The following is a 27,023-nucleotide window of genomic DNA, read 5'->3' on the forward strand; positions in this document are numbered from 1 at the left end:
CCAGTCAGGTTCTCCTGCCAATCTCTGTAGTCAGGTTCAGTCCAGGATCCCTTGCCATGTTCTCCCGCTAGGCTCTGTCTCTAGGCTCTGAGGCCAGTCCCTCTCCAGGATCCTCCGGCATGCTCTCTCCAGCGAAGTTCTTCTGTCTCCAGGCTCCGTGTAGGTTCTGTCTTCTTGATTCTGTTCTAAGTTCTGAGTCCTGAGTTCTGAGTTCTGAGTTTTTCTGTCTTGTTACAACTGTATTTATACCAGTTGATTCAATCCTATCAATCTCTATTACAAAGGTTAGGGTGTTTCTTATCTCCATTCTAGGGAGAAAAGATTATGTAGTCTAAGCATGATTGTTCGTAGTTAAAGGGATTAATTACCCGCCTGGCACTTAGTTGAGGGGTTTTATTCCCTCCCTAACTTCAGGGGAAAATCCCTACCTGGGGATTCAACCTTTCTCGGAGAGGTGACCTTGGTTAAAACACAGCGCCAAGAAGGTGAGCAAACATATTAAGAACCGTATGCCATATATGCCAGGTCCCTTGAAACAGCAAGGATGGACAGGCTCCCGGCAGGGGCCAGCACCAGCAGCAGGTGCGAGCAGGGCCAGCCCTGTCAGTGGGTGCGAGCAGCAGCTGCTGCCCTGATCACCTCTCAGGAGCAGAAGGAAGTGGAGACTCCCTCGGGGGATCAGGGCCAGCATCCTCCACTCACACCCGCTGGTGACACCGAGTGATCGGGACTGGTGCCAGGCAGCTCCAGTGCCTGCTGCGGGTGTGAGCGGGGCCAGTGCTGGCAGTGGGTGCGAGTGGGACTGGTGCCGGCTGCAGATGTGAGCACCAGGTGGGACCGCAGCATGTGGGAGCAAAGAATTCTCAGTAACCACCAGAGATTCACTCTGATGACAGCAACCGGCGCCCTGCTTGGTCTGGTGCTCCTGCTCACCTGCTCCACCATCCCACGGCGGCCAACGCCCGCCATTTTCTGCACATGCCTCCTGGTGGTCAGCGCATGTCATAGCAACCAGTTGTTCGATTGTTCAGTTGTTCTGGTTGTTCTGCTGTTCGGTCTATTTACATATTAGCCTTTTATTATGTAGGATGAGACAGTTGAAGATATGGCACTGATCAGTTTGGCTTAATGGTCAGAGTGTCAGCCCTTGGACCAAAGGGTTGCAGGTTCGATTCCCAGTCAGGAGCATATACCTCTGTTGTGTGTTTGATGCCCAGCCCGGGTTGGGGCATGTGCAGGAGGCAACCAACGTGTCTGTCTCACATCAGACTCTCTCTCTCTCTTCTCCTCCTCCTCCTCCTCCGCCTCCTTTTCTTCCTCCTCCTCTTCCTCCTCCTGCCCTTCCAATCTATAAAAGTCATTGGAAAATATATCCTTGGGTGAGGATTAACAAAAAAAAGAAAATGTGGATACCAACTGACTAATGATTTTAAGAGATGATTGTATATGAATAATTATTTTGGTGTGATACTGGTATTCAGGTTATGGTTTTCTTTGTTTTCATATTTTTAGATAAATATATTGAAATAATTACTGAGGAGTTAAAATGATGTCTGAGCTTTGCTTCAAAATGATATGGGGGTGAGGTGGGGTATAATTAAAGCTAGATTTGCTTAAGTTAACTATCGTTGAAGCTGGAAAAGGGGGATGTGAGGGTTCATTGCACCATTTTGTCTAATTTTATGTTTAAAAATTTTTTGAGTGCTCTCTTCGGCAGCACATATACTAAAATTGGAACGATACAAAGAAGATTAGCATGGCCCCTGTGCAAGGATGACATGCAAATTCGTGAAGCGTTCCATATTTTTATAAAAAATAATAATAATAAATTTTTTTGGAGCAATAAGTACTTTTATTTATTTATTTTTAATTCTCACCTGAGGATATGTTTGTTATTGATTTCATTTTTTACTTTTTACATATATTTTTATTGATTTCAGAGAGAAAGGGAGAGGGAGTGAGAGATAGAAACATCAATGATGAGAGAGAACCATTGATCAGCTGCCTCCTACATGCTTTCTACTGGGTATGGAGCCCAGAACCGGGCATGTGCCCTGACCAGGAATTGAACTGTGACCTCCTGGTCCATAGGTTGATGCTCAACCACTGAGCTACACCAGTCAGGCCATTTTTCATTGATTTTAGAGAGGAAGGGGGAGAAGGTGAATCTTCAGTCAGTTGCCTCCCCTACGGGCCCAACTGGGGAGCGAACCTGCAACCTTTCGGTGTATGAGATGATGAGGGAGCAGTAAGTACTTTTTAAAGAACAGTATTCTTCTGAGGCTTGTTCTTTCACTCAACATTATGTTTCTAAGATTTGCCCCCAAGATGTAGCTGTAGTTCATCCAATGTTCACGTCTGTGTTGTCTTCTCATTGTATGAATTTTCTCATTTGGCGGACAATGGATATTTGAGTTGTTTTCAGGTTTTTGCTCTCACAAGGTGGCTCAAGTGCAGCCTTAACTTGGTAAAGCCAAACATCTGCGCTGTGCTGGTGAGATAAAGCGACGAGGATGGAAACGGAGGAAACTGGTACCAGGCGCTCCCTCAGACCGGACCCACAGGGGCCCTCAGGCTGCAGAGCTCATGCCAGTGAATTGGGAAGGCTTCTTTGGCTGCTAATGAGAAAACAAAATAAATAGAGCAAAAATGAAATGAAGTTAACTAAAATAAAAAGTGGGAAAAAGAGCAGAATTTATTTGTTAATATTTTTTAATTGATTTTTAAAAAGTAATCCTCACCTGAGGATATTTTTTCCATAGATTTTTCTTTCAGAGAGAGTGGAAGGGAGGAGGGAGGGAGGGAGAAAGAGAGAGAGAGAGAGAGAGAGAGAGAGAGAGAGAGAGAGAGAGAGAGAGAGAGAGAGAGGTGAGATTGACACATCGATTGGTTGCCTCCTGCATGGCCCCTACTGGGTCTGGGATTGGTCCTGCAACCCAGGTACGTCCTCTTCCCCAACGGGGAATCAAATCTGATTAGTGCGTGGGCCGCCGCTCTCAGCACTGAGCCACACCAGCCAGGGCTTTATTTATTGATTTTTAGAGAGAAAAATATCGATTTGTTGCTCCATCTTCTATGCGTTCATTGGTTCATGCTTGTATGAGCCCGACCAGAGTGGATCCCACCCCCTGCGGGGCTCTAACCAAGGGAGCTGCCGTCCCAGTCCCAGGGCACCATCGGCTCCTTTCATGTACAAGCCTGATTGCCAGCACCTCCCTGTTGAGGGGCTCTGTTCCTGGGAATCTTGTCTCTTTCCCCATCACCTGGCTCTGCTCAGCCCCACGCTGTCCTCCTTCTCAGGCAGGGTCTCCCCTGCCACTCCCTACTCACATCCCGCCCCAGGAAAGAGAAGCTCAGTCCCGTCTCCAGGCCCCAAATGGGGTGTGGCAGGAACTGCGCTGCTCCCAGTGCTGGTCTGGGTCGGCCATCCCTCCCTGGAGTGTGGTGAGAAGCCAGCCCTGCCAGAGCTGCATGGCTTGAGAATAAGGTGGATGCTGAAAACATATGGGGGTGAGGGTGAGGGGTGATTCCAGAAAAAGAGGCAGGGGATGCTGGGCTCGCAGAGCAGCAGACACCCAGTACAACGCATCAGCGCCTTTTCTCACATTGGCCCGGGAAGGCGTATGTGGGACACAGTGTAACCGGAGCCAGGTTCTGCTGCCTGCCAACCCTGCAAACCAAGTGCTAGTGAAAAAGGAAAGAAGTTTTATTCAAGTGTCAGTCACCGAGGAGATGGGGGACTCTTGTCACAAAGCCCATCTCCCCGTCTGAGTGCAGGCAGAGGTTTCATGGGAAGGGAGAGGGAAAGCACAACAAAGAGACCAAGGGGAGGGTTGGAAGGTTCCCTACGCGCAGGCCAGAGCATCCATTCCGATAAGGACCTGCACACCCGGGGTGATGTCTGTGCGCGTCATCCTGTGCTCATCATCCTGGCTCCACGTCATCCTGGCTCCACATCATCCTGGCTCCACATCATCCTGGCTCCATGTCATCCTGTGCTCATCATCCTGGCTCCATGTCATCCTGGCTCCACATCATCCTGGCTCCACATCATCCTGGCTCCAGGTCATCCTGTGCTCATCATCCTGGCTCCACGTCATCCTGGCTCCACATCATCCTGGCTCCACATCATCCTGGCTCCAGGTCATCCTGTGCTCATCATCCTGGCTCCACGTCATCCTGGCTCCACATCATCCTGGCTCCACGTCATCCTGGCTCCACATCATCCTGGCTCCACGTCATCCTGGCTCCACATCATCCTGGCTCCACGTCATCCTGGCTCCACATCATCCTGGCTCCACGTCATCCTGTGCTCATCATCCTGGCTCCACATCATCCTGGCTCCACATCATCCTGGCTCCAGGTCATCCTGTGCTCATCATCCTGGCTCCACGTCATCCTGGCTCCACATCATCCTGGCTCCATGTCATCCTGTGCTCATCATCCTGGCTCCACGTCATCCTGGCTCCATGTCATCCTGGCTCCATGTCATCTTGTGCTCGTCATCCTGGCTCCATGTCATCCTGGCTCCACGTCATCCTGGCTCCACATCATCCTGGCTCCACATCATCCTGGCTCCATGTCATCCTGGCTCCATGTCATCTTGTGCTCATCACCCTGGCTCCATGTCATCTTGTGCTCATCATCCTGGCTCCACATCATCCTGGCTCCATGTCATCCTGGCTCCATGTCATCTTGTGCTCGTCATCCTGGCTCCATGTCATCTTGTGCTCATCATCCTGGCTCCACATCATCCTGGCTCCATGTCATCCTGGCTCCATGTCATCCTGGCTCCACGTCATCCTGGCTCCACATCATCCTGGCTCCATGTCATCCTGGCTCCATGTCATCCTGGCTCCACGTCATCCTGGCTCCACATCATCCTGGCTCCATGTCATCCTGTGCTCATCATCCTGGCTCCACATCATCCTGGCTCCATGTCATCCTGGCTCCATGTCATCTTGTGCTCGTCATCCTGGCTCCATGTCATCCTGTGCTCATCATCCTGGCTCCACATCATCCTGGCTCCACATCATCCTGGCTCCATGTCATCCTGGCTCCACGTCATCCTGGCTCCATGTTTGAAGGTCAGCAAATCTCCCAGAACTGGGACAACAGAAGGTCCGAGTCTGCATCTTCTGAAGTTAGTCCCTAGGATTCTGATACAAACGTGCTGTTTACTTACAAGCTGCTTATTAGTCAGAGTCCGCATTTACAGAAACAATCCTTACAGTTCCCACTGTCACACCTGCATGTCAGGGGTGCTAATGGGGAGTGAGGATCAAAGGAACCCTTGTTTGTGAGGTGTGACCAGAGCCCTGTAACTTGGCAGCCAGCAGGCAGCTGGGAGGAGCAGAGGCCAGGGTGGCTGCAGACGAGGCAGGAGAGGCTCGCTCGGAAGGAAGGCCGTGGGCCAAAGGCCTGTGATCTGACGGGCAGTTTTGACAAGGAGCTCTTTCCTGGTGACTGCAAGATGTCAGACAGGTTTTATTAAAAACTTCCTCCTACTGCGAGTGGTACTTTGGGGCAAATAAAAGGGGAGATGGCTGTGACCTCCTAGGGTGGGAATGTGAACTGATAATGGGATGGAGCAAGTGACTGTGGAAGTGGCAGAAACAGGGGCTAGAGGTGATAGGTACCCACGGATGGGACCTCAGTACGCAGTCATCACATCCGATGCTTACTGAGCACCTACCGTGCGTCAGGCACTGCTCTGAATGTGTCCCCATCACATCTGATGCTTACTGAGGCACAGCTCTGAATGTGTCCCCATCACATTTGATGCTTACTGAGGCACAGCTCTGAATGTGTCCCCATCACATTTGATGCTTACTGAGGCACAGCTCTGAATGTGTCCCGCATATTAACCCATTTGCTTCTCACAACAATCTTCCAAGGTAGGTCCTATCATTACCCCCATAATAGAGACGAGGAAACTGAGGCACAGAGAGGTTAAGTGACTTACCCAAGTGGCAGAGTCTGGATTCTACCACTGTCACCTGCCTCACATAGGTGGGGGTGGCCTTGACAAGTCTACAGGAAGAAAGCCCGCTTTATAACTCTTTTGGTGGCCTTACAGCGGAGGGACTCAGAGTGTCTATTGGTCCATTTGGAAGGAAAGGTGAGGGGCATCTGGGTGCCACAGAGGTGACCGGGTCCTGCAGGGCAGGAGACCTGTGCTGAAGGCAGAAGGTTTGCTGGGACAAAAACTGCTGAATTCCTGGTCTCTCAGAACTATTTTGCTCACTTCCTTTTGCCCATTTCCAATGGCCCCAGCACCCTTTTGGGGAAATACTGCTCCCCCAAAGGAGACCTTGAGCCGTTGTGGGCTCTGCAGGGTATCATGGTCCCTGGTGGGCCCCCCTCTCAACCCAGAGCAGCCAGCCTTCCACTGTTAGCCCTGCCTGGGGCAGCCAAGCTGAGGCCTGCCTTGTCGGGAAGGCAGGAGATGGGCGTCCCGACGGCTCGCGTCCCGCTGTGGATGATTGAGGCGTTACAAGGAGAGAGAGAAGGATGAAGACGCACAGTGAGGCATGCACAAGATAGGCACAATGAGAAATAGACAGAGAGAGAGAGAGAGGGATGGCCCCAGCTGGTTTGGCTCAGTGGATAGAGCGTCAGCCTGCGGACTGAAGGGTCCCAGGTTCGATTCTGGCCAAGGGCACATGCTGGTGAAAATGGAAAGGTGTCTTGATCCCTAGTAGGGGGCGTGCAGGAGGCAGCCAAACAATGATTCTCTCTCATCATTGATGTTCCTCTCTCTCTCCCTTCCTCTCTGAAGTCAGTAAAAATATATTAAAAAAGAAAGAAAATCAGTGTTTAAAAAAAAGAGAGGGATGGAGACAAGAGAGATACAAAGACAAACAAAAAAAGTCAGAAGGAGATGAGAGTGATGGACAGAGAGAGTGAGATGGGGAAGAGATATAATGTCAGGCAGAGAGAAAAAGTCAGATGGAGAGAGGGGAGCAGGAGACACACTGCCCGCCCAGCCCCACAGAGGGACACGCTGGGACAAGCTTGCAGAAACATACCCCTCACACTGACCTCCTTCTAGGAACGCCCACCTTGGCAGCCGGTCCTCCCTCAGCTCTGCCCTCCTCTCCTGCTGCTGGCCAAGCCCATTAAGCTGCTCTCCTGGCCACAACTGAAGGCCCCACGCCCTGGGAAGGAAACCACTGAAGAGGCGTCCATGCTCCCCTGCACCCCAAACCATCAATTAGTGTTAATGAGGGAAGGCTTCTCACTGCGTAAAGACCCCCATCGGGGCCCAGTTGGCGGGGAAGCCCCACCTCCGTGACTCAAGAGGTTAAAGGGCCTGGGGCCAGCCTGTGAGCCCAGAGTGCCCAGATGGCGTGTGGCAGTGGGAAGGTCACCATCCAGCTGGTGGATGAGGAGGCAGGACCTGGAGCCCAGGACCCGAAGCTTTTTAGAGGCCAGAGCTATGAGGCAATCCAAGCGGCCTGCCTGGATGAGGGGATCCTGTTCCGTGATCCCTACTTCCCCGCTGGCCCTGATTCCCTTGGATATGACCAGCTGGGGCCGGACTCAGAGAAGGCCAAAGGAGTGCAATGGATGAGGCCCCATGTAAAGTGTGGCTGGGGGCTGGGTTCTGGCTCTGAGGGAGGAGGGCTGGGGCCTGGACGCCTGGGTCTGAGGGAGGAGGGCTGGGGCCTGGACGCCTGGGTCTGAGGGAGGAGGGCTGGGGCCTGGACCCCTGGGTCTGAGGGAGGAAGGCTGGGGCCTGGACCCCTGGGTCTGAGGGAGGAGGGCTGGGGACCTGGACGCCTGGGTCTGAGGGAGGAGGGGCTGGGGGCCTGGACTCCTGGGTCTGAGGGAGGAGGGCTGGGGCCTGGACTCCTGGGTCTGAGGGAGGAGGGCTGGGGCCTGGACCCCTGGGTCTGAGGGAGGAGGGATGGGGGCCTGGACTCCTGGGTCTGAGGGAGGAGGGCTGGGGACCTGGACCCCTGGGTCTGAGGGAGGAGGTCTGGGGCCTGGACTCCTGGGTCTGAGGGAGGAGGGCTGGGGCCTGGACCCCTGGGTCTGAGGGAGGAGGGCTGGGGACCTGGACACCTGGGTCTGAGGGAGGAGGGCTGGGGGCCTGGACTCCTGGGTCTGAGGGAGGAGGGCTGGGGCCTGGACCCCTGGGTCTGAGGGAGGAGGTCTGGGGCCTGGACTCCTGGGTCTGAGGGAGGAGGTCTGGGGCCTGGACCCCTGGGTCTGAGGGAGGAGGTCTGGGGCCTGGACTCCTGGGTCTGAGGGAGGAGGGCTGGGGCCTGGACTCCTGGGTCTGAGGGAGGAGGGCTGGGGCCTGGACCCCTGGGTCTGAGGGAGGAGGTCTGGGCCCTGGACTCCTGGGTCTGAGGAAGGAGGTCTGGGGCCTGGACTCCTGGGTCTGAGGGAGGAGGTCTGGGGCCTGGACTCCTGGGTCTGAGGGAGGAGGGCTGGGGCCTGGACTCCTGGGTCTGAGGGAGGAGGTCTGGGGCCTGGACTCCTGGGTTGAGGGAGGAGGTCTGGGGCCTGGACTCCTGGGTCTGAGGGAGGAGGGCTGGGGCCTGGACCCCTGGGACTGAGGGAGGAGGTCTGGGCCCTGGACTCCTGGGTCTGAGGGAGGAGGTCTGGGGCCTGGACTCCTGGGTCTGAGGGAGGAGGTCTGGGGCCTGGACTCCTGGGTCTGAGGGAGGAGGGCTGGGGCCTGGACCCCTGGGTCTGAGGGAGGAGGTCTGGGGCCTGGACTCCTGGGTCTGAGGGAGGAGGGCTGGGGCCTGGACCCCTGGGTCTGAGGGAGGAGGGCTGGGGCCTGGACTCCTGGGTCTGAGGGAGGAGGGCTGGGGCCTGGACCCCTGGGTCTGAGGGCGGAAGGATCACTGTGGGACCAGCTCAGAGCAGGCTCAACCACCTGGGGCCAGGAAGGCCAGAGAAGCCTCCCGCCGCCCGCAGGCTTTACAAGCCTCTCCCGGGGTTGGAGACGCTCATTACTCTGGAGCAAGGAGGCAGGAGGGGCCCCAGGTGCCCGGCCTCCTAGCTGCTCCTTCCCGCCCTGCCCTGGCTGAGGCCTGGAATCCCCATCCCCCAGGAGTTTTGTGCCGAGCCCCAGTTCATCTGCGAGGACATGAGCCGGACCGACGTGTGTCAGGGGAGACTGGGTGAGACCACTGAGCCCACCTAAGTCCCCAGATCCTGCAAGTTGCAGTTGCGACCCTGACACCTCTGCCCTCGGTCTCCCCCTCCCCACCCTCCCACCTCCCCTCCCCTCCCTCAGCTCCCCCTCAGCCTCTCCTCTCCCTGGGCCTTAGCCTTCTCTCCTCCAAGGTAACTGTTGGTTTCTTGCGGCGGCCGCCTCCCTCACGCTGCACCCCCGACTCTTGCACCGAGTGGTGCCCCCTGAACAGGGTTTCCGAGACAACTATGCCGGCGTCTTCCACTTCCAGGTAAAGCTCGGTTCCTCTGCTCGTGCCTCAGTTTCCCCAGGTGACATGGTTTCAAAGTTGACGTTGTTTCTTTGGGGCTGGAATTTTGGACAGGTACAGCAAGGCCAGGGGTCAGAGCTGGGCCCAGACGGGTGGGGGTTGGAAGCTGAGCCAGGCCCTGTCCCTTCCCCACCAGCTCTGGCAGTTCGGCTGCTGGGTGGACGTCGTGGTGGATGACAGGCTGCCGGTGCGTGAGGGGAAGCTGATGTTTGTGCGCTCAGAACAGCGGAATGAGTTCTGGGCCCCGCTTCTGGAAAAGGCCTATGCTAAGTAAGGACCCCCCCTCCCGCCCCGGCTGCAACCCTGCGTCCCAGCCAGCAGACCCCGGCCTCATGACAGCCCCCAGAGCCCCTCCACTTCTGGGATCTTCTAGATGCCTTGCTAAGGGTTCCAGACCAAGTCACAGCCCCCTAATGAAGCTCGTCCCTAATGAAGGGACAAGACCCTAATGCATACCACCCACTGAAGCCCTCCAAACAGCAAACTCCTTCCTCCACCAACAGGTCACACAGGACATTCTTAGAGACCCACCAACACCAGAATCCGTACAGGTCCCTTGGGAGACCTGTAATCTCAGACAGTCTCTCCTGATCCACTGAGAAACCCAAAGCACTCCCCACTCTCAGCCAGGTGGAAGACCTGGGACCTCAAATCTTTGCTTTTCCCCATCCTGTGGATCTGAAATCCCTGACAAGCCCCGTGGGGATTACCCCAAAGGGAGACATCAACCTCCCAGAGACCCCAGGTTTCAAACAGCCCCCAGGGTGCCCAGAATTCTGCCTGCGCTCTCCTGACACCCCCAAATCACTCAGTCCTGGTGGCCCAAGCACCAAGGCTTCTAGGTGTGTCACAGTCCCCACCTCAAGAGTCTGCAAATTTTTGGAATAGCCCCTGGGACCCCACACCCTGGGACAGAGTGCCCACATCCCGAGATGCTCGCACATGCCTCAGGCACCCCCATGCCAGACCTGCTCCCACAGGCTCCACGGCTCCTATGAGGTGATGCGAGGCGGCCACATGAATGAGGCTTTCGTGGACTTCACAGGTGGCGTGGGCGAGGTGCTCTACCTGAGACAAGACACCCCAGGCCTCTTCTCGGCCCTGCGCCACGCCCTGGCCAAGGAGTCCCTCGTGGGTGCCACTGCCCTGGTGAGAGTCAGACTCCCATGGAGACCCCACCAGGACCAGTGGGGGGGGGGCATTCCATGCCCTCCTCTCTTTCACTGGTGGCTTATGCTCTTTCACAAATCAAACACGGGCAAGTTGAAAGGATATTTATTTGCTCTCATAACGAATGAGCTTCAGGCACAGCTGGACCCAGGTGCTTAGCAGATTTTGTGAATGTGCTTTCTATTCCTGGTTCTATTTCTGGGTTAGCTTCACTCTCAGCCAGGCTTTCTCTTCATGGGCCCAAAAGAAGCTCCCACAGTTACCTCCCACCACCCCAGAGTTGAGAAGGAAAAGTACCTCTTCTGAGAATCTCAGCAGAAGTCCAAGATAGATATTCATGGGCTCAGCTTGGGTCATATGTTTATCTGTGACCCAATTACATGCTCATTCATTCACTGAGTCAGTCTAACTCAGTGATGGCGAACCTTTTGAGCTCGGCGTGTCAGCATTTTGAAAAACCCTAACTTAACTCTGGTGCTGTGTCACATATAGAAATTTTTTGATATTTGCAACCATAGTAAAACAAAGACTTGTATTTTTGATATTTATTTTATATATTTAAATGCCATTTAACAAAGAAAAATCAACCAAAAAAATGAGTTCATGTGTCACCTCTGACACGCGTGTCATAGGTTCGCCATCACTGGTCTAACTCATTCACTCATCCATTTACTTAACCCTGTTCTCAGTTGCCCACTTGCTCTGTCTTATGTTTCTCTGCCTCCTTCTGTCTCCCTGTCTATTCTTTATCTTTCTTTGTCTCTAAGCCGCTGTCTCTCTCCTCCTTCCATCTGTGTTGTCTCTTGTCTCCGTCTCCCTCTCTCTGCTTCCTCGCTCCCCTTCACTCACTAACTCCTGCCTCCCCTCGGAGCGCTGTGTCACTCAGCTGGGTGCTCTGAGAGGAGCACTCCCCAGCCCCGGCTGCAGCCCCAAGTCCCAGCCACATACCCGAGACCCTCTGATGGGACAAGGAGCAGAGAAGGCACAGAGGAGAGGGAGGGTCCTGACCCTCAATGTGGCCTCACCGTCCTATCCTCTGCCCAGAGTAATCAGGGCGAGTACCGTACAGAAGATGGGCTGGTGAAGGGACATGCATATTCAGTCACGGGCACGCACAAGGTGAGCAACCCCATGGGTGGGCTGGCAGAGGGTGTCCAGGCACCCACAGGCCGGTCAGCCAGTGACGCTGTTGCCCTCAGATGTCACTGGGCTTCACCAAGGTGCGGCTGCTGCGGCTACGGAACCCATGGGGCCGTGTGGAGTGGACCGGGCCCTGGAGCGACAGGTGGGATGGATCTGGGGTGGTGGGAGGGCTTGGCCCCACCTGCCCATCCCTCACACCCTGGTCTCCCCAGCTGCCCACGCTGGGACGTGCTGCCCCCGGAGTGGCGAGATGCCCTGCTGGTGAGGAAGGAGGATGGTGAGTTTTGGTGAGTAGGAGAGGCCCTGGCAGGGCGCAGGGAGGGGCCTGTCCTGCTTGAAGGGTCCTGGCAGAGGTTCACGGGGAGGGGTCATAAAGGGAGAAACTGTCCATGTGAGTGGTGATTTGGGGACGAGCTTCAAGCTGGGGAGTGAGGACGATTAGTAGTAACATTAGGGAGCCTGGGAGGCACAGTAACCTCTGGGAGGTTGCGGGGGAGGGAGAATATTCAGAGCAACTGAGGGGTCTTGGCGACGCCTGGGCCTTTCTTGAGATTTGGCAACACTGAGGGGCTGAAGGACGTCTGTTGGTAATTGAGAGGCTGAGGGTCTTGATATCTGTGGGCTGAGAACAATTGGACAATCTTTGAGGGGAGTTGGTGATCTTGGCTATTTGTGGGGCATTTCTGAGGACTCAGAGAAGTCTGGGGGAGCTGGAGGGCTCAGGGATTTGGGGGTCATTCTGGAACATGCTGGTTGGTCGTCTGCAAGGTACTTGGCAATACTTGAGGAGTCTGGGGGCGGTGGGGCCTGGGGCTGGGCAGGTGTGACCGGGGCGCTTTCCAGGATGGAGCTGCAGGACTTCCTCCGCCACTTCAACACCGTCCAGATCTGCTCGCTGAGCCCGGAGGTGCTGGGCCCCAGCCCGGCGGGAGGCGGCTGGCACACCCACGTCTTCCAGGGCCGCTGGGTGCGAGGCTTCAACTCCGGCGGGAGCCAGCCCGCTGCCGGTGAGGCCCGAGGGGGCTGAGAGGCAAGCCAGGGGGCTGCCGCAGCGGGCAACTCCATTTCTTCCTCCCCCACTAGAGACCTTCTGGACCAACCCCCAGTTCCGGCTGACGCTGCTGGAGCCTGATGAGGAGGACGAGGAGGACGAGGAGGGGCCCTGGGGGGGCTGGGGGGCCGCAGGGGCTCGGGGCCCTGCTCGCGGGGGCCGCGTCCCCAAGTGCACTGTCCTCCTGTCACTCATCCAGCGCAACCGGCGGTGCCTGCGGGCCCGGGGCCTCACTTACCTCACGGTGGGCTTCCACGTGTTCCAGGTGGGCCTCTGGGCTGAAGAGAGGCGGGCTGAGGGGTGTCCGGGAAGGCCAGAGGGGCTGGAGGCCGAGGGTGGGAGCAGAGGGACACACGAGACCCGAGACCGAGCTTGGGCTCAGCCTGCTAGGCAGGGGCGGGGCGGGGCAGGGGGAGACTGAGGGGCTAGGGAGGGCACTGAGTCTGGGTCAGGAGGGAGTCAGAGAAGGGGGGCGGCTGAGGATGGGGAGGTGACAAGGAGCAAAGAGGACAGATGAGAGGGAGGGACCCAGGAGGCGGCAGAGAGAGGCTGGGCCAGGGGCTGAGGGCCAGGGGCTGAGGGCAGAACGGGAAGGAACGAGGGAGGGGTATGACGGAGGCAGGGAGGGAGCGCTGGGCGTCCTCCCCGCCCGCCCTGACTCCCGCTCTTACTTCTTACAGATCCCAGAGGAGGTGAGTCTCCGATGCGGCCCCACCCCAGGCTCCCGCTGAACTGGCCCCAGGGCCTCGGGCAGCCTGCAGGGAAGGCCAGGGGCACCGTGGCGTGATGCGGGGCGGGCGGGTCTCACGGGCGCTCGGAGGGCTGCGGGGGACGCGCGGCTGGGCGGGGTGCACGGGCGTCCGGGTCACGCCGTCCCCGCCCGCAGCTGCTGGGCCTCTGGGACTCGCCGCACAGCCGCGCGCTGCTGCGGGGCCTGCTGTGCGCCGACCGCTCGCCCTTCTGCGCCCGCCGCGACGTGAGCCGCCGCTGCCGCCTGTTCCCCGGCCACTACCTGGTGGTGCCCAGCGCCACCCGCGCGGGCGAGGAGGCCGACTTCACGCTGCGGGTCTTCTCGGAGCGCCGCCACACCGCCGTGTGAGCCGGGCCCCCACCCAGCCCGCCGCCGGGGGCGGGGGGACCCACCTCCGGGATCCGGGGCCCCGGGGCCCGGGGGGACCAGCCCAGGGCCCAGGATCCTGCCTGGACCCCACCCGATCCTCGGCTGAGACCCCATCGGCCCCAGCCCCAGGCGCGGAGTGAGCTGCCGCTCCCCCATTTCCGTCTGTAATTCGCAGGGAGATAGACGACGTGATCAGCGCTGACCTGCACGCTCTCAGGGTGAGGGGCTGCCCGGGGTCGGGGTGGGGGCCCTCTTGGCTGCAGCTAAACTCCCCCCCCCCCCCCCCCGCACGCAGGCCCCCAACATTCCCCTGGACCTGGGGTTGAAGCTGCTGTTTCAGGAGCTGGCAGGAGAGGTGAGGAGTGGGCTGCGGGGGTCCCGCCCTCCCCTGGAACTGCTCCTCCACCCTGACTGTCTAATTTTCCTTTCCATTTCCCCCTCTTAAATCTCGCAAAATGCTCACAGCTCCTCCCTGCCTCAGGGCCTTTGCTCAGCCTGGGAATTCTCATCCTTTGTGCCCCGCTTCCCGGTCTTTCCAACGTGCCCTTCGCTGACCCTCCCAGGCTGGTCAGCCGCATGCCCGCTATGGGTTTCCGCAGCCCGGGGCTTCCCCACTGCAGCCCTGACCACCCCCCTAGGCTGTGAGCTCTGGAGAGGGCGGGCCTGGGCTGCCTTTGCCTGTCCCCAGCACCGCCCAGCATGTTGCTTGGCTGGGCCCAGAGCCCCTTATTGAACGGCTGCCTGAGTGAATGGCCTCATCACCGGCTCTCTTTGACCAGGAGGAAGAACTCAGTGCCCCTCAGCTCCAGACCTTATTAAGCATTGCCCTGGAGCCTGGTGAGTTGGGACCAGAGTGGTCATCACAGGCCCCGATGTGTGGGAACCCGTGATGCTGCTGGGAGCCAGGCCACAGGAAGCCTCACACGTGGGCCTTGCGGCAGGACCGGTGCCAAGGCCCAGCGACTCATAAGCCCCCCTCCCCTGAGGGACAGGCAGGGAGTGTGGCTGCTACTAGCACTCAGAACTCCCTCGCCTGGGTTCAGATCCTGGCTGTTAGGTACCAGCAGTCCTTTGTGTGCCTCAGCGTCTATAACATGGGGGTGCAGTAATCCCCGCACTCACAATGACGGCCAGCCACGGGAGCTTGGGTTTGTTTGTTCCTGTAGCCAGGGCCCACAGCTGGACCACCGGAGAGATCGGGCTCAGGACCTGTGAGCAGCTGCTGCAGTGCTTCGGGGTAGGTAGGGAGCTGTGCCTGGTAGGGAGGATGGTGATGTTGGGGCCTCCGCTCCCCTTCTGGGGACACTGACTTAACCAGATGTCCCTCTCCAGCATGGCAGAAGCCTGGCCCTGCACGACTTCCAGCAGCTCTGGGGCCACCTCCGGGAGTGGCAGGTAAGGTGACTTGGGTGGAACCATCTCCTGGACGGAGAAGACTTTACTGATAGGGACGCAGATGCTCTGTGGGCTAGCAGGGCCCCAGGGGAGTCGGGGGACTGGGCCACACCACGCCATCTTGGAGGGATCTGGCTAGGATGTCCCTGCTCCATCACCCTCTGTGGTCCATGCAGAGTGGGGGTGGGAAACTTATTTTCTGCCAAGGGCCATTGGGCATTTATAACATCATTCATGGGCCATATCAAATTATTGCCTTAAAAACTAGCCTGCTATATTTAGACAAACATTTAACTCACCCCTAATGCCTTGGCAGGGCCAGAACAAATGATTTCAAGGGCCTTCTACGGCCTGCGGGCCGGACATTCTCCATCCCTGCTCTAGGGCATCAAGAAAACACTGGCTCTGGTCTGGGTTGGCATTTTAGCTCCCAGCTCAGCCCCTGTCTGGCTGTGTGATCACAGGCCAGTACCTCCCCTTGGAGCAACTTTGCTTGTCTAGCAATGGGAGGTGGTGATCCTCCCTCCACCCCCAAAACCCATGTGAGAAGAAAATGATCTAAGGCTTCTCTGTACTAATAATGGTGATAAGCCACCATTTGTTGTGCCCTCAGTAGGCCCCCCCCGTGGGTAATCTTAGCGTGTCCTCACAAACCACCTCATTACAGCTCTCATTACTGATCCCATTTTACAAACTGGGAAACATGGATCCAGAGTGTAAATCTGCTTCCCCACGCCACGAAGCCAGGAAGAGATGGGGTGGGCACGCAGCCTGTCGGGCCCCTGAGACACCCTTTCAGGCAGCTCAGGGGCCTGGCGGGGGCCTGACCTGTTCCTCCCCACCCAGACCATATTCGACAAGTTCGACCAGGACGCCTCTGGCACCATGAACTCCCATGAGCTGAGGCTGGCGCTGAACGCTGCAGGTATGGACAGAGGCCTTGGGATTGGCTCCCCCTCCTGCCCCGTCCTCTTCAAGTCCTAGCAGCTCACCCAGCTGCCAACACCCACAAAGTCGACCTCGCAGCTTGTTGCCAGCTCTTGGCGGGGACTGAGGCCACAGGGAGAATCCTGTGTGGGGAAAGGAAGGTGTGAGAGGTGATGGGCCAGGGAGGGCATGGGAGCTGGTGTCTGAGAGGCCCTGGTCCCCAGGGCACCGTGGCAGAACGTCCTGTGTTCCCATGAGCTTGGGTTGGAATCCTAACGACTGACAACTCCTTGGGGCCCTTCCCTAGGCATGTGAGTCCATCCCCTGGAGCCCCCATTGCCGCCTGTAAAGTGGCTCCAACACAGAGTGGCTGCAAGAGTTCAACATTCCCCCGTGTGTGGAGGGGCGGGGAGGGAAATCAGACAGGAACTCCTAGACCCCCACCCACCCCTCAGCCAAGTGAAGGGTAAGACATCGGGAGATCAAAGATCCAGGGATGTGCAAGGAAAGGAGCCCAAGACAGAGGGGGAGGGATGGAATCAGAGAGAGGATGGGGAGACAGGGACAGGGGGAAACAAAGTCCCAGACAGACAGAAGCAATGGCGAGAGAACAAGAAGGTGCAAGCTTGTACTTAGTATCACTGAGCACCTGGTATGTGCCTGGTGTACTAGGCGGAAGAAAACCGATCAAGTGCCCTTGAGGTTCTATGGTACAAAAGTAAATAGAACTCCTAGGTCAGATGGTGGTAAGTGCTAGGGCAAAAGAAAGCAGGGCCGAGTGCCAGGGCATGCAGGGATGGGTGGGGTGAGACAGGGTGGTCAGGGAAGGCCTTGCTGAGGTTTGAGCAGAGACCTGAAGGGAGTGAGCTTTGGGGACACTGGGGCAAGTGTTCCTGACAGAGGGAACAGTGAGTGCAAAGGCCGAGGTGTGACCCTGTGCCCCGAGGGACTGGTGTGGAGGAGGGGCCCCCTTGGAGATAACACAGGGGCCTGAAGCCAAGTGGGGAGGGGAGTGGTGGTCAGAGTAAAGATTGGGCATTGGGCGGGGGGGGGGGGGGGGGGGGGGGAGCCCACGGGGCATCGTGAGGACTTTGGCTCTTTAAAACATTTTAAATTATGTATAAGAGGGAAAAGGGAGAGGCAAGTCCAGGTCAGGGTGCAGGGGCTGGAGTGACGGCAGCATCTAGAGAAGGGAAAGCCAGGGAGGGGACCAGCAGGAAGCAGGCTCTGAGACCCAGGAACAGGTAGGGTGTCAGGATGGGGGATTAGCAGGAGAAACAGCCCTGTTCCAATTCAGTCACATTCTTGGCTCCATAGAGTCCTTGAACACCTGCTCTGCTCACGGCCCTGGGCAGGCTGATGTTGGGCCTCAGGGTGACCAGAGTCACGCTGACCCCCCACGGCTTCCAGTCCAGAGGCAGCAGCTACCAGTGACAGTGACAGCCCAGAGTGGTCAGGGTGGGGGTGGGGGAGGCCCAGGGAACTGTGGGAGCCCAGAGGTGCTCGGTGCTGCGTGCTGGGGTTATCTGTGGGGGTTTTCTGACGTGTGAGATGAGGAGGAACGCCTTGGGCCAAGAGGGAAAGAGGTGCTCTGGGCACAGGGAACAGCATGTACAAAGGAGGCAAGAGGCCAAGGTCCAAGTGAGGGGGGAGGAGAGTGGGAGTGAGGTTTGGTCGGTGAGGGCATCATGTGCTTGGTACAGTGGGGCCCTGGGAGGGGTAACCAGGTCATGGTCACTAGGAGTGAACCTTGGGTAAACTGGGTGAGGGACTTCACAAGGACCACGCGGCCCTGGGCAGGACCCCACATCAGGCAGCACAGAATACAGAGCCCACAAACGTGGTCAGAGGAAGCCGACAGCAGGAATTCCAGAGGGCTGCTGAAGGGCTCTCGGCCCCTTCACCTCCTCTGCCTGCCTGGTTTCCCATGGCCCTGGGCACAGCAGCTCTACCCCACCCCGAGGGCAGATGAAGGCCAGAGGTCACACCACCAGGATGAGGGGGCAGCCTCTTCTTTCCCCCAAGACTTTCCATGGCACCCAGACAAGGCACAGATCGCAAAGGCACTTGATAATTATCCTCGAACTGTTTATCTGGACCTGCGGCACATGGAGGGGTCACCCTGCAACCTTGAGTCCCAGAGCGTTATCTGTGACCTGGGAGAACCAGTGTTTGCAGCTTTTAGAAGCCTGTGTAGGTTCCTCATCAGAGATGCTTTTTAAACTTCAGAAATCACCCCTGATGTGGAGTATAAAGAAACTGACCCCATATGGAACTGACAAGAATGCTTTGCTACACAGAAAAATTCTCCAGGGCCCACTAGCAGACATTCTGCGTTTAACACTGACACAGTTGGCATGTGCCAGACAGTCCTAAGTGCTCTGCACTGAACATCTTCACACAACCTTATGGGGTCAGGGCTGTCATAGTTCCCCTTCGACAGATGCGGAAACTGAGGCCCATAGCAACACAGCTGGGTTGAGGCAGAGCTCCCTGAGTCAGGGTGGGTGCCATACTGAGGTGGGGCTCCTGGCAGCCCAGGCTCAGAGGCAGCCTCCCCCTAGGTTTCCACCTCAACAACCAGCTGACCCAGGCCCTTACTAGCCGCTACCGGGACAGCCGTCTGCGTGTGGACTTGGAGCGCTTTGTGTCCTGTGTGGCCCAGCTTACCTGCATCTTCTGTGAGTGCCATGCCTAGCATGCGTTGGGGCACAGGGAGCATGTCTCCCACAGCCGGGGGATGGGGTGGTGGGCACTCACCTGGCCCTCCCTGCACAGGCCACTGTAGCCAGCACTTGGATGGGGGCGAGGGAGTCATCTGCCTGACCCGCCAACAGGTGAGCCTGGGCTGGAGGGAGTGGCACCAGGCCGCTAAGGCAGGCGGCCTGAGAGACCCCTGCCTCAAGCCCCCTCACTGTCTTCTCTCACCCAGTGGACGGAGATGGCCCACTTCTCCTAGGATCTTGGCAGGGGAGCGCCTGCGGCTGGAGGCAGGAGAGCTGCAGGAGCCCTGCCTTTCCCGGTCAGCCTGGACCAGGGTTTATTCCACAGCAAGGGGGTTGAGCCAGACCAGCCCCCCAGCCCCTCCACCTCCCTGCCTGGCATGGGGGCTGATGCCCCGACATCAGGCAGTGCTTCCGAGCATGGCCTTGGGAGCTGGTCTGCCACACACTCACCACCGGGTGACGCTGGGCAGGTCACTGCCCTTCTGTGCTTTGCTCTCCTCGCCTGTGAACAGGGGTGATGACGCGCCTTCTTGGGCAGGCTACGTGAGCTAGTCGATTGTGTGCTGAGCATAGTGCCTGGCCCTGACTGGGACCCCAATAGCGTTATTTTACACACTCATGGAAACAGGGATTGTGGCACCCCAGGCCCTGCCCCACTCTGCGGAGAGGTGCTGTATCACTGCCCTGCTAAAAATTAGAGAACAGAGACTGGAGAAAAAGAGAGGATACTGCAGACTCCTTAAAAATATTAGGTTTTATTATCCTGTCCCCAGAAGGGTGGTTTATCCAGAAACCAAGAAAAAAAAAATCAATCCAAATAAAACAAAAGGGAAATGGGAAAGGAACAAAACCATCAACTAACAGGCAGCCAGGCCAGCAGCCCACCCCCCACCTCAGGAGGGTCCCCAGAGACCCATGCCTGACGGCAGACAACAGAAAAATCAGTAAGGGGCTGGGGGAGGGGAGCAAATCAGCTATGTCTTCATTATGAGCAAGAGGCGGCAAAGATATGTTGCTAGGTGAATATATATTTATATAATAAATCCGTAACTTAATAAAGTAAATAGTAATTCTCTGAAAGGTTTAAATTTTTTATAGCTTTCTTTTTTTTGGTGATTTTGTGTGTTTTTTTGTTTTTTTGTTTTGGTTTTGGTCCTTAGAAGATCTGAGAGAGACCCAGGTCCAGACAAAGCCAGGTGTGAGCGGCTGGGGGCAGGGGTAGAAGGCTGGGTGCCCAATCCACTCCTCTGTTGCAGAAGGGGACACTGAGCTGCACTCCCCCCACCTCCTGGCAATTGCAAAGGAGGGGAGGGGTGAGGTGAAGGGAGCAGGGTGGGGTCCTCTTTCCTACTGGGTAGCTGTGGTGCCCTCTGCTGGGCCCATCACAGGTGTGAGCAGTTCCTGGACAAGGCACATAGGGCTTTGGCCTAGATGTGGGAGGCCTTGAAGGGACCTCAGGGGGGAAAAAAGGAAGGGGCAGGTTGTGGTGGGCATTCCTTGGGCCCGGAGGGGACCTGTTTTGCTGTGGGGATCCACTGTCCCCTCCACATGGTTAAAAACAACAACAAACCAATACATCATATATATTTACCAGACCAGAAGTGCTGACCCCCAAAAGTCTCCAGTACCCTATCCAGGGGGAGCGGGAGAGAACCTCCTGGCCAACTGACAAAGAGAGAGGAGAGAGCCTGCCCCAGCCCCTCCCTGCCCACCCGCCCCGCCCCCCAGAAAGGACTGACAGAGTGCTTTGCATAGATACAGAGTCAGAGGAACAGGACCAGGGCGGCCCCGCAGCAGGGAGAGGGGCTCTCCCAGCCCCTCCTGGAGGCTGTGAGGAGGGGGTGTTTGGTCAGGGCTCTCCGTGGGAGCCTCACAGGTCACTCTCGCCGTACAGGGCTGTAGAGAAGGACTTGTAGTCCAGGGCGCCGGGCATCGCATCAGGGCCCTGGTATGGTGCCATGCGGGCAATGCAGTACTCGGCCTGGTCGGGGGGCAGCTCTCTCCGAAGCTCCTCGGCTGTGATGAAGTTCTGGGGAAGGCAGGGCGGGACTTTGGGCCACCTGCACCCACCCTGGCCCCCAGCCCCTCATGCCCAGTCCTGACTGCAGAGCCCCTTCCTGCTGGACCCAGGTGCTCAGAGGTGTCTGGCTTACCTTGTCCCCAGCCAGGACCTTGAAGGAGGCGATGACCTGGTCGGCTGTGTCTGTGTCGGTCGTTTCCCTAGACATGAAGTCGATGAAGGCTTGGAAGGTCACGAGGCCGCTGTGGTTGGGGTCGACGACGCTCATGATGCGGTTGAACTCGGCATCCCCCTGCGGGGCAGGAGTGGGCAGGGACGGGCAGCCTTTGAGCGGGGCAGGATGGCTGGGCCGGGGCAGCAGAACTGAGCTAGGAGGGCAGGGTCCGACCCCAGTGCACACTCCAAGTTGTCAGTCTGCCTCCAAGGGCCTGGATTCCCCGGGCAACAGCCCCAAGTGCCCCAGACAGGATGAGCGCCCTCTACTCTTCCCCTCCCACGTTTCTGGGAAGTGGGGTATAGATCAAATAGGTCTGCTGCTCCTCAGCCCTAGGCTCCCAAGTTAACTCTGGAGGGTGGGGAAGAAAGAAAAAGAGAAAGAAAAGGGGGAGAGAGCTGGAGGCCGGACCTCCTCTCTCAGAGCCTCTCCTCACAGCCTCCAGGAGGGGCTGGGAGGCTCAGGGAGTCATCGGAGGGACCCAGTCCAGCAGATGCAGAAGGGGGGAGGTGAGGCTGCACTGATCTGGTGGAGGGGTGTCCCTGAGGACCTGGAAACTCTAGACGGGGGTAGCACAAAAAGGAGGAGGAGGAAGGGGGAGGGAGCAGGAAGAAGAGAAAGGGGAGGAGGAGCAGGAGGAGGAGGAGGAGGAGGAGGAGGAGTGGCACAGCAGCGAGGGAGGCAGAGGCTGCATACCAGGCTGTATCCTGTGGAGATAAGCAGAGCCCTGAAGTCATCCGAGTCCATGCTGCCTGTCTGTTTCTGCTCGAGGACGCAGGGACAGCAGGAGGCCAGGCCCACAGTAGGCAAGAGGGGCAGACCCATGTGCACAGCAGGGAAACAGGACAGTGGCAGGAGCAGGGGAGACCAAGGCGGCCCCAAGAGACCAGGTAAGGGGAAGGGGTCCAGAAAGACACAGGTAGGAAGGAGGCAAGAGAACCGGTGAGATGGTACACATAACAAAGAGGGGTGAAATGGCGAGGGTGGGGAGACAGAGAAGGAGAGAGAGAAAGAAGAGCAGTTAATGCCATGGTCCACTGGGGCCCAGGGGGCGCGTACCTGCCGGTCATTCTCCACGTCGTAGCCCAGGCTGATGAGGCAGGCCTTGAATTCCTCTGGCCCCAGCGCCCCGCCGTGGTCCTGCCGGGTGTCCAAAGGCAGGTGTGCAAGGGGCGGTGTGGAAAGCAGGCCGGCACAGAGGTGGGAGAGGGGCCAGGGTTATTTGCAGAGGGCCGGGGGATGGGGGAGACACACATGGAGGAGGGAAACACAGAGTTAGAAGTGATGTGGACAAGGTGATGGCCAGGGACAGCTGGGGCAGGCGGAGGGGTGTGGGTGGTCTGGAGGACAGTCAGAGGCTTCTTCCCACGTCCTCGGGGCTAGAGCAGGGTGGGGAGTTGAATGGTGCAGAATCGAGGATTGAGTCCCAGGACTGGGCGGGGGGTGGGGGGAAGGCACACTTTGCCTCCAGGGTCTGGGGTGGGAGAAAAGGGATTGCACTCTATCCTGTGCAAGGCGTCAGGGTCCTGCTTGATGGTGCAGGGCTGAGGCTGCACCCTCCTACCCACGGGTGAAAGCAGGCAGAGGACACATCAGGCCCAGCAGTGGATAGGGACTGGGGTCAACTCTGGCACTCAGGCCCTTCCAAAGGGGCGGCCAGACCAAATCTGAATCTGAAGAACACTGTGTGTCTGCGTAAACCAGATTCACGGGTCAGGTCTCCGCTCTCGGGTGTGCTGGGACTTAGTCTGTCCCATGTCTCATGGGCCGGTTGGTGAGGAAGCGCGGCCTGAAGCAGAGCTCAGGACCCCCTTTCTTCCCAAGGGAAACTGCTCGTGCTGCGGACTCGGTGATGCACGTCTGCACCACCGTCTGTGGCTGAGGCCGACAAGCCCTGTGAGCGGCGGCTGGGACACAGCAACTGTGACGTGAATGAACTGACACATGCAAAGACAGAGGGGCAAGGTGCGACAGTGACAATGGTGACAGCAGGGAGGGAAGGTGCCTCGGGCAGACGGAGCTGCTCACCTTGTCAAAGTGATTGAAGGATGCCCGGAACTCCTGCATCTGCTCCTGGCTGATGCCCTTGGCATCTCGGGTGAGGATTTGGTTCTCAATCTCGTTGATGGTGCGGGCAATGGTGGTGAGCAGCTGCTCCCAGCCCACTCGGATGTGCTGGGGGAGAGGGGAGGGTGTGACTGCAGGCCTGGCTGATGGGAGTGCTTGGACCACCACAGCTGTAGCTGAGGGACACTGGGAACTGGGTTCCCCCATATGGGAGTGCGTATAGCATGGCGTGAGGCTCACCCTGACTTTCTCCCAATGCCAGTCCTGGCCCATGCTCTCTTGTGCACCTCATTTGCACACAGGGACAGAGGCATGGTACTTACCTGTTGCCTCGGCTCACCAGCAGAGTTCATGTCACCTTAATATATATTTGGTGACAGGTGTAGCAGAGGGCCAGGGCACAATACCTGTGCGAGGTCTATGTGAAAACTTGGCAGAGATATGTTGGGCAAAGTTTAATTGGCTTTCTGGGGAGAAACACTCTCCGTTTTGTAGCATCCGCCATGTGCATGGTGTAAATACTGTCACCAAGGATGATTTCAAGCTACCAACGTGATGATAAGCAGCCCTGACAGTGTAACTCGGCTGCAGAGAGCTGGTACACACAGATGCTGGCACACATTGGCTGGATCTGTGTTTTCAAGTGAGGACTCAGTGCTGAGGCCACAGCAGGGGCTGGTGCGACCCTCCCAGCTCTCTCAGGAGCTTGTCCTGAGATGTGTTGTCATGGTGTTGGGAGAACAGTGTTAGGAAAACAGTGATATTAAACATTTTGATCTAGTCTTTTCAGTCAGGATAAAAGAGACCAAGAAGCTGCAGACGCCTTCCTGCCGGACGACATAGGGCTCTTCCGTGCTACAGACGGGGTGTGGGGGCCTGGTGGGGTATAGCGTACCTCCATGGTGTAGTTGGTGTGCTTGTTGTCGAAGATGAGGGCCTCCTGGATGAGCTGGTGCTGCTGCTCGAGCAGGTCCAGGTTTGGCTTGTAGTCCACAATGCTGCGCTCATACTGCTTCAGGTGGCTCAGCTGGTCCTCCAGGGTCCCGTTCATCTCGATGGAGATGCGCCCGATTTCCTGCACACAAGGCAGGTGCCACTGAGGGTGGGGCTGGTGGACCCTTGGCCACAACCAGCCACCCAGAGGAGATCTCTGTTTCTGGTGGCCTCCCTCCCAGGGTCCCTCCTCCTAAAAGGCCTGTGCCTCAATGATGGTCCCTCCCTGCCCACCCTCCAGGGTAAAAGCAACCACACTGGAGAGTTCTGTGCTAAGTGCTACACATGCCTGACCTCAGTGCACCCTGACTCACTGTGACAGGCTCTGTCTACAAATGTGGAAACTAAGGCCCAAACAAAGCAACTTCTCACAGTAAAGGCAGAGTCAGAGTCTGCACCAGGCCTGGCTGATGTTAGAGCCTGTGGCTCCTGAGTATGGGCACCCCTGCCTTCGCTCCCTCCGTGGCCATGCTGTGTAGCTGGCAGGGCCGACCAGCCCATACCCTTCCCCGCCGTAGGAGTGTCAGCGAGGCTGCGCTGGTCAGCGTGAGCCTGGTGGGTAGTAAGCACTTAGTAAGAGGTTGTCAGAGTTGCAACTGGCATCATTAAAACCTTCCTGTGGCTAGGCCACAAGGGTTACTGTGAGACGCCGCGAGGGTCTGAGCTGGGACCACCTCGACCACAGCGCCTGCAGCAGGGCCTGCACCGAGCAGTGCACAACAGCATTTGTGGAGCAAATGAAATAACTCTTTTCACCCCCATTTTAGAGATGAGAAAACCGAGGAGCAAGGTTAAATTGTGCCTGAGCTCACAAGCACCGATCAAGGGCAGAGTCAAGACTCGAACCTACCTCCATCTGCCTCCTCAGCCAAGTGGCCCGCTGGGTGGTGCTGCCACTTCCATTCATATCATTGATCCACCCTCCTAACTCCACCAAGGATCAGGGCTCCCAGCTGGTGAGAGCTGGGACCCACACCCACTAGGCCTCCAGGTCCGCTGGCCCTGGGAGCACAGATGTTCCAGCAGGGCAGACAACCTTTTCTGCTCACTGACCTCCTGCTTACCAGGGGCTCTTTCCCACTCCGCCCTGGGCTCAGCAGGGCTAGGGCTAGGGCAATGGCCCCTCACCTCCATCTTAGTCTGGATCCAGGGCCCCACGATGTTGGCTTGGCTGGCGAACTGGCGGCGGAGGTGCTCATTGGACTGCTGTTTGCTCTGCTCCTCCAGGAGGGCATGGTCCCGTTTGGGCACCAGCTGCTGCACCTGGGAAGGGCATGGAGCAGGAGCAGTCAGGGTGACGGCCCCCTCACCTGGCCAGCCCTGCCCCTGCCCTGGCCCTGTTAAGGGGCTCTCCCCACCTTCTCCCACTTGGAGTTGATGATCTGGGGGGTGACGGTGGTGTAGGGGTTGCTGCCTGACAGTTTGATGTGGTTGCTCTCGGCGATCCTCTGGGCCTCCTTGTGGATGGCCAGAATGGCCTCCCGTTCCCTGTCGGCATCCGGCAGCGTTGACTTGAACTGGTCATGGGCTGAGATCAGACCCTGAGAGAAAAGAAGGGGTGAGGGGCAACCCAGACCCTCAGGAGGCCCACAAGAAGGATGGGTAGGGGCGGACCTCGATCTCCTCGATGGTGTGGACGATGAACATGTCCTGGAGGTCCTCCATGGCACTCTCCATCCAGTTGTTGAAGGGGGCTGCCCGCTTGGCATATTCCAGGTGCAGCTGGTCAATGGTCTCCAGCTGCTTCTCTGTTTTCTGGTGTGTGGGGAGGGGCAGGGACAAAGGAGAGAGGTCAGTCAGCAAGCAGGAAGTGGGGCATGGTAGGGAGGGGTCCCTGGGTACACCAGGCTCCAGGGTGACATTGCCCCTCCTCACCTCCAAGGCTTCCCTGCGACTGTGGGTCAGAGAGCCAAGGGCATCCCACTGATCGCAAATCTTCTGGCACCGGGCGTTGACATTGTGGGAGTCATAGTAATCCAGCTCACTGTAGGCAGAGCAAAGGGTGGTGAGACCTGGCAGGGCAATAACGGGTGGACCCGGATGCACCTGCCCCCTAAAGTCTTGGTACCAGGGGATATCAATGTTGAAGACTATTAGTCATCCACTACTCCTAGGACTTACGGCCTCCCAGGGTAGGAAGAATTCAGGAGTGGAGTTGGGGGAGGGGTAAAGGAGGGGCAGGGCTTCCTCTTACTCTCTCACTCTATGGGCTGCTAAGCTGTGATAAACTACATGGGTGGGTGGGTGGATGGGGGCAGGTGTGGCCCTTGACCAAGCCTGTATGTGGATTGCTTTCCCACTTAAAGAAAGTCAAGAAGAGTACACTGGTTAGACAGCATGGGTTCCAGAGCTGAGTTCCCTACATCTGAACTCTGGCTCCATGATTTTATACTTGTGTGGCTCTGAGAGGGGACCCTGTTCTCTTGTTTGTGAAGTGGTGGTGGGGTTATCGCAGAGAGCATGTGAAGTGCTGAGAGCAGTCCTTGACACCCAACAGGTGAAAGTAATAACACCTATTTATTAAAGGTTGTGTATTTATTTTAATGGGTATTACACACACACACACACACACACACACACACACACACACACACACACACACAACAGCCCAGCCGGTGTGGCTCCGTGTTTGAGCGTGGACCTCTGAACCACGAGGTCCTGGTTTGATTCCCAGTCCGGGCACATGCCCAGGTTGCAGGCTCAATCCCCAGTGTGGGGCGTGCAGGAGGC

At 57.5% G+C, this 27,023-nt stretch overlaps 2 protein-coding genes and 1 non-coding gene across 4 annotated transcripts in view; 2 read left to right on the forward strand and 1 right to left on the reverse strand.

Annotated features, from left to right (window-relative positions):
- The first annotated feature begins 1,701 nt into the window (after positions 1–1,701).
- Positions 1,702–1,808, forward strand: LOC132217730 (U6 spliceosomal RNA). Its single transcript, XR_009448988.1, has one exon. It is a non-coding gene; the product is annotated as a U6 spliceosomal RNA (small nuclear RNA).
- A 5,539-nt stretch (positions 1,809–7,347) lies between these two features.
- On the forward strand, positions 7,348–19,647 carry CAPN12 (calpain 12). Its single transcript, XM_059666651.1, has 20 exons — positions 7,348–7,584; positions 9,074–9,143; positions 9,310–9,428; positions 9,604–9,737; positions 10,448–10,616; positions 11,682–11,756; positions 11,837–11,922; positions 11,993–12,067; positions 12,624–12,787; positions 12,864–13,096; positions 13,512–13,523; positions 13,718–13,926; positions 14,127–14,169; positions 14,247–14,306; positions 14,731–14,788; positions 15,118–15,188; positions 15,284–15,346; positions 16,193–16,271; positions 18,838–18,954; positions 19,052–19,647. Exons 1-20 carry the CDS (start codon positions 7,348–7,350, stop codon positions 19,549–19,551), a joined length of 2,574 nt encoding a protein of 857 aa, XP_059522634.1. The 3' UTR covers positions 19,552–19,647.
- An 87-nt stretch (positions 19,648–19,734) lies between these two features.
- Positions 19,735–27,023, reverse strand: part of ACTN4 (actinin alpha 4) — a 76,645-nt gene continuing 69,356 nt past the window's right edge. For both annotated transcript variants that reach the window (XM_059666649.1, XM_059666648.1), the window contains exons 13-21: positions 26,169–26,277; positions 25,908–26,048; positions 25,652–25,834; positions 25,422–25,556; positions 24,196–24,375; positions 23,262–23,408; positions 22,293–22,373; positions 21,153–21,311; positions 19,735–21,028 (exon numbers count right to left, since the gene is read on the reverse strand). In XM_059666649.1, coding sequence (XP_059522632.1) covers positions 20,870–21,028; positions 21,153–21,311; positions 22,293–22,373; positions 23,262–23,408; positions 24,196–24,375; positions 25,422–25,556; positions 25,652–25,834; positions 25,908–26,048; positions 26,169–26,277 — 1,294 coding nt within the window. In that variant the 3' untranslated portion in view covers positions 19,735–20,869. The remainder of the gene's footprint in view (positions 21,029–21,152; positions 21,312–22,292; positions 22,374–23,261; positions 23,409–24,195; positions 24,376–25,421; positions 25,557–25,651; positions 25,835–25,907; positions 26,049–26,168; positions 26,278–27,023) is intronic.

The sequence above is a fragment of the Myotis daubentonii genome, chromosome 15, assembly GCF_963259705.1.
Source record: "Myotis daubentonii chromosome 15, mMyoDau2.1, whole genome shotgun sequence".
Lineage (NCBI taxonomy): Eukaryota > Metazoa > Chordata > Mammalia > Chiroptera > Vespertilionidae > Myotis > Myotis daubentonii.

Bases quoted from the DNA above. Each gene is read 5' to 3' on its own strand.
- CAPN12 (XM_059666651.1), top strand. From the start codon at position 7,348: ATGGCGTGTGGCAGTGGGAAGGTCACCATCCAGCTGGTGGATGAGGAG. The intron at 14,170-14,246 runs GTGAGGGGCTGC...CCCCGCACGCAG, and splicing joins CTGACCTGCACGCTCTCAGG to GCCCCCAACATTCCCCTGGA. The intron at 14,307-14,730 runs GTGAGGAGTGGG...CTCTTTGACCAG, and splicing joins TTCAGGAGCTGGCAGGAGAG to GAGGAAGAACTCAGTGCCCC.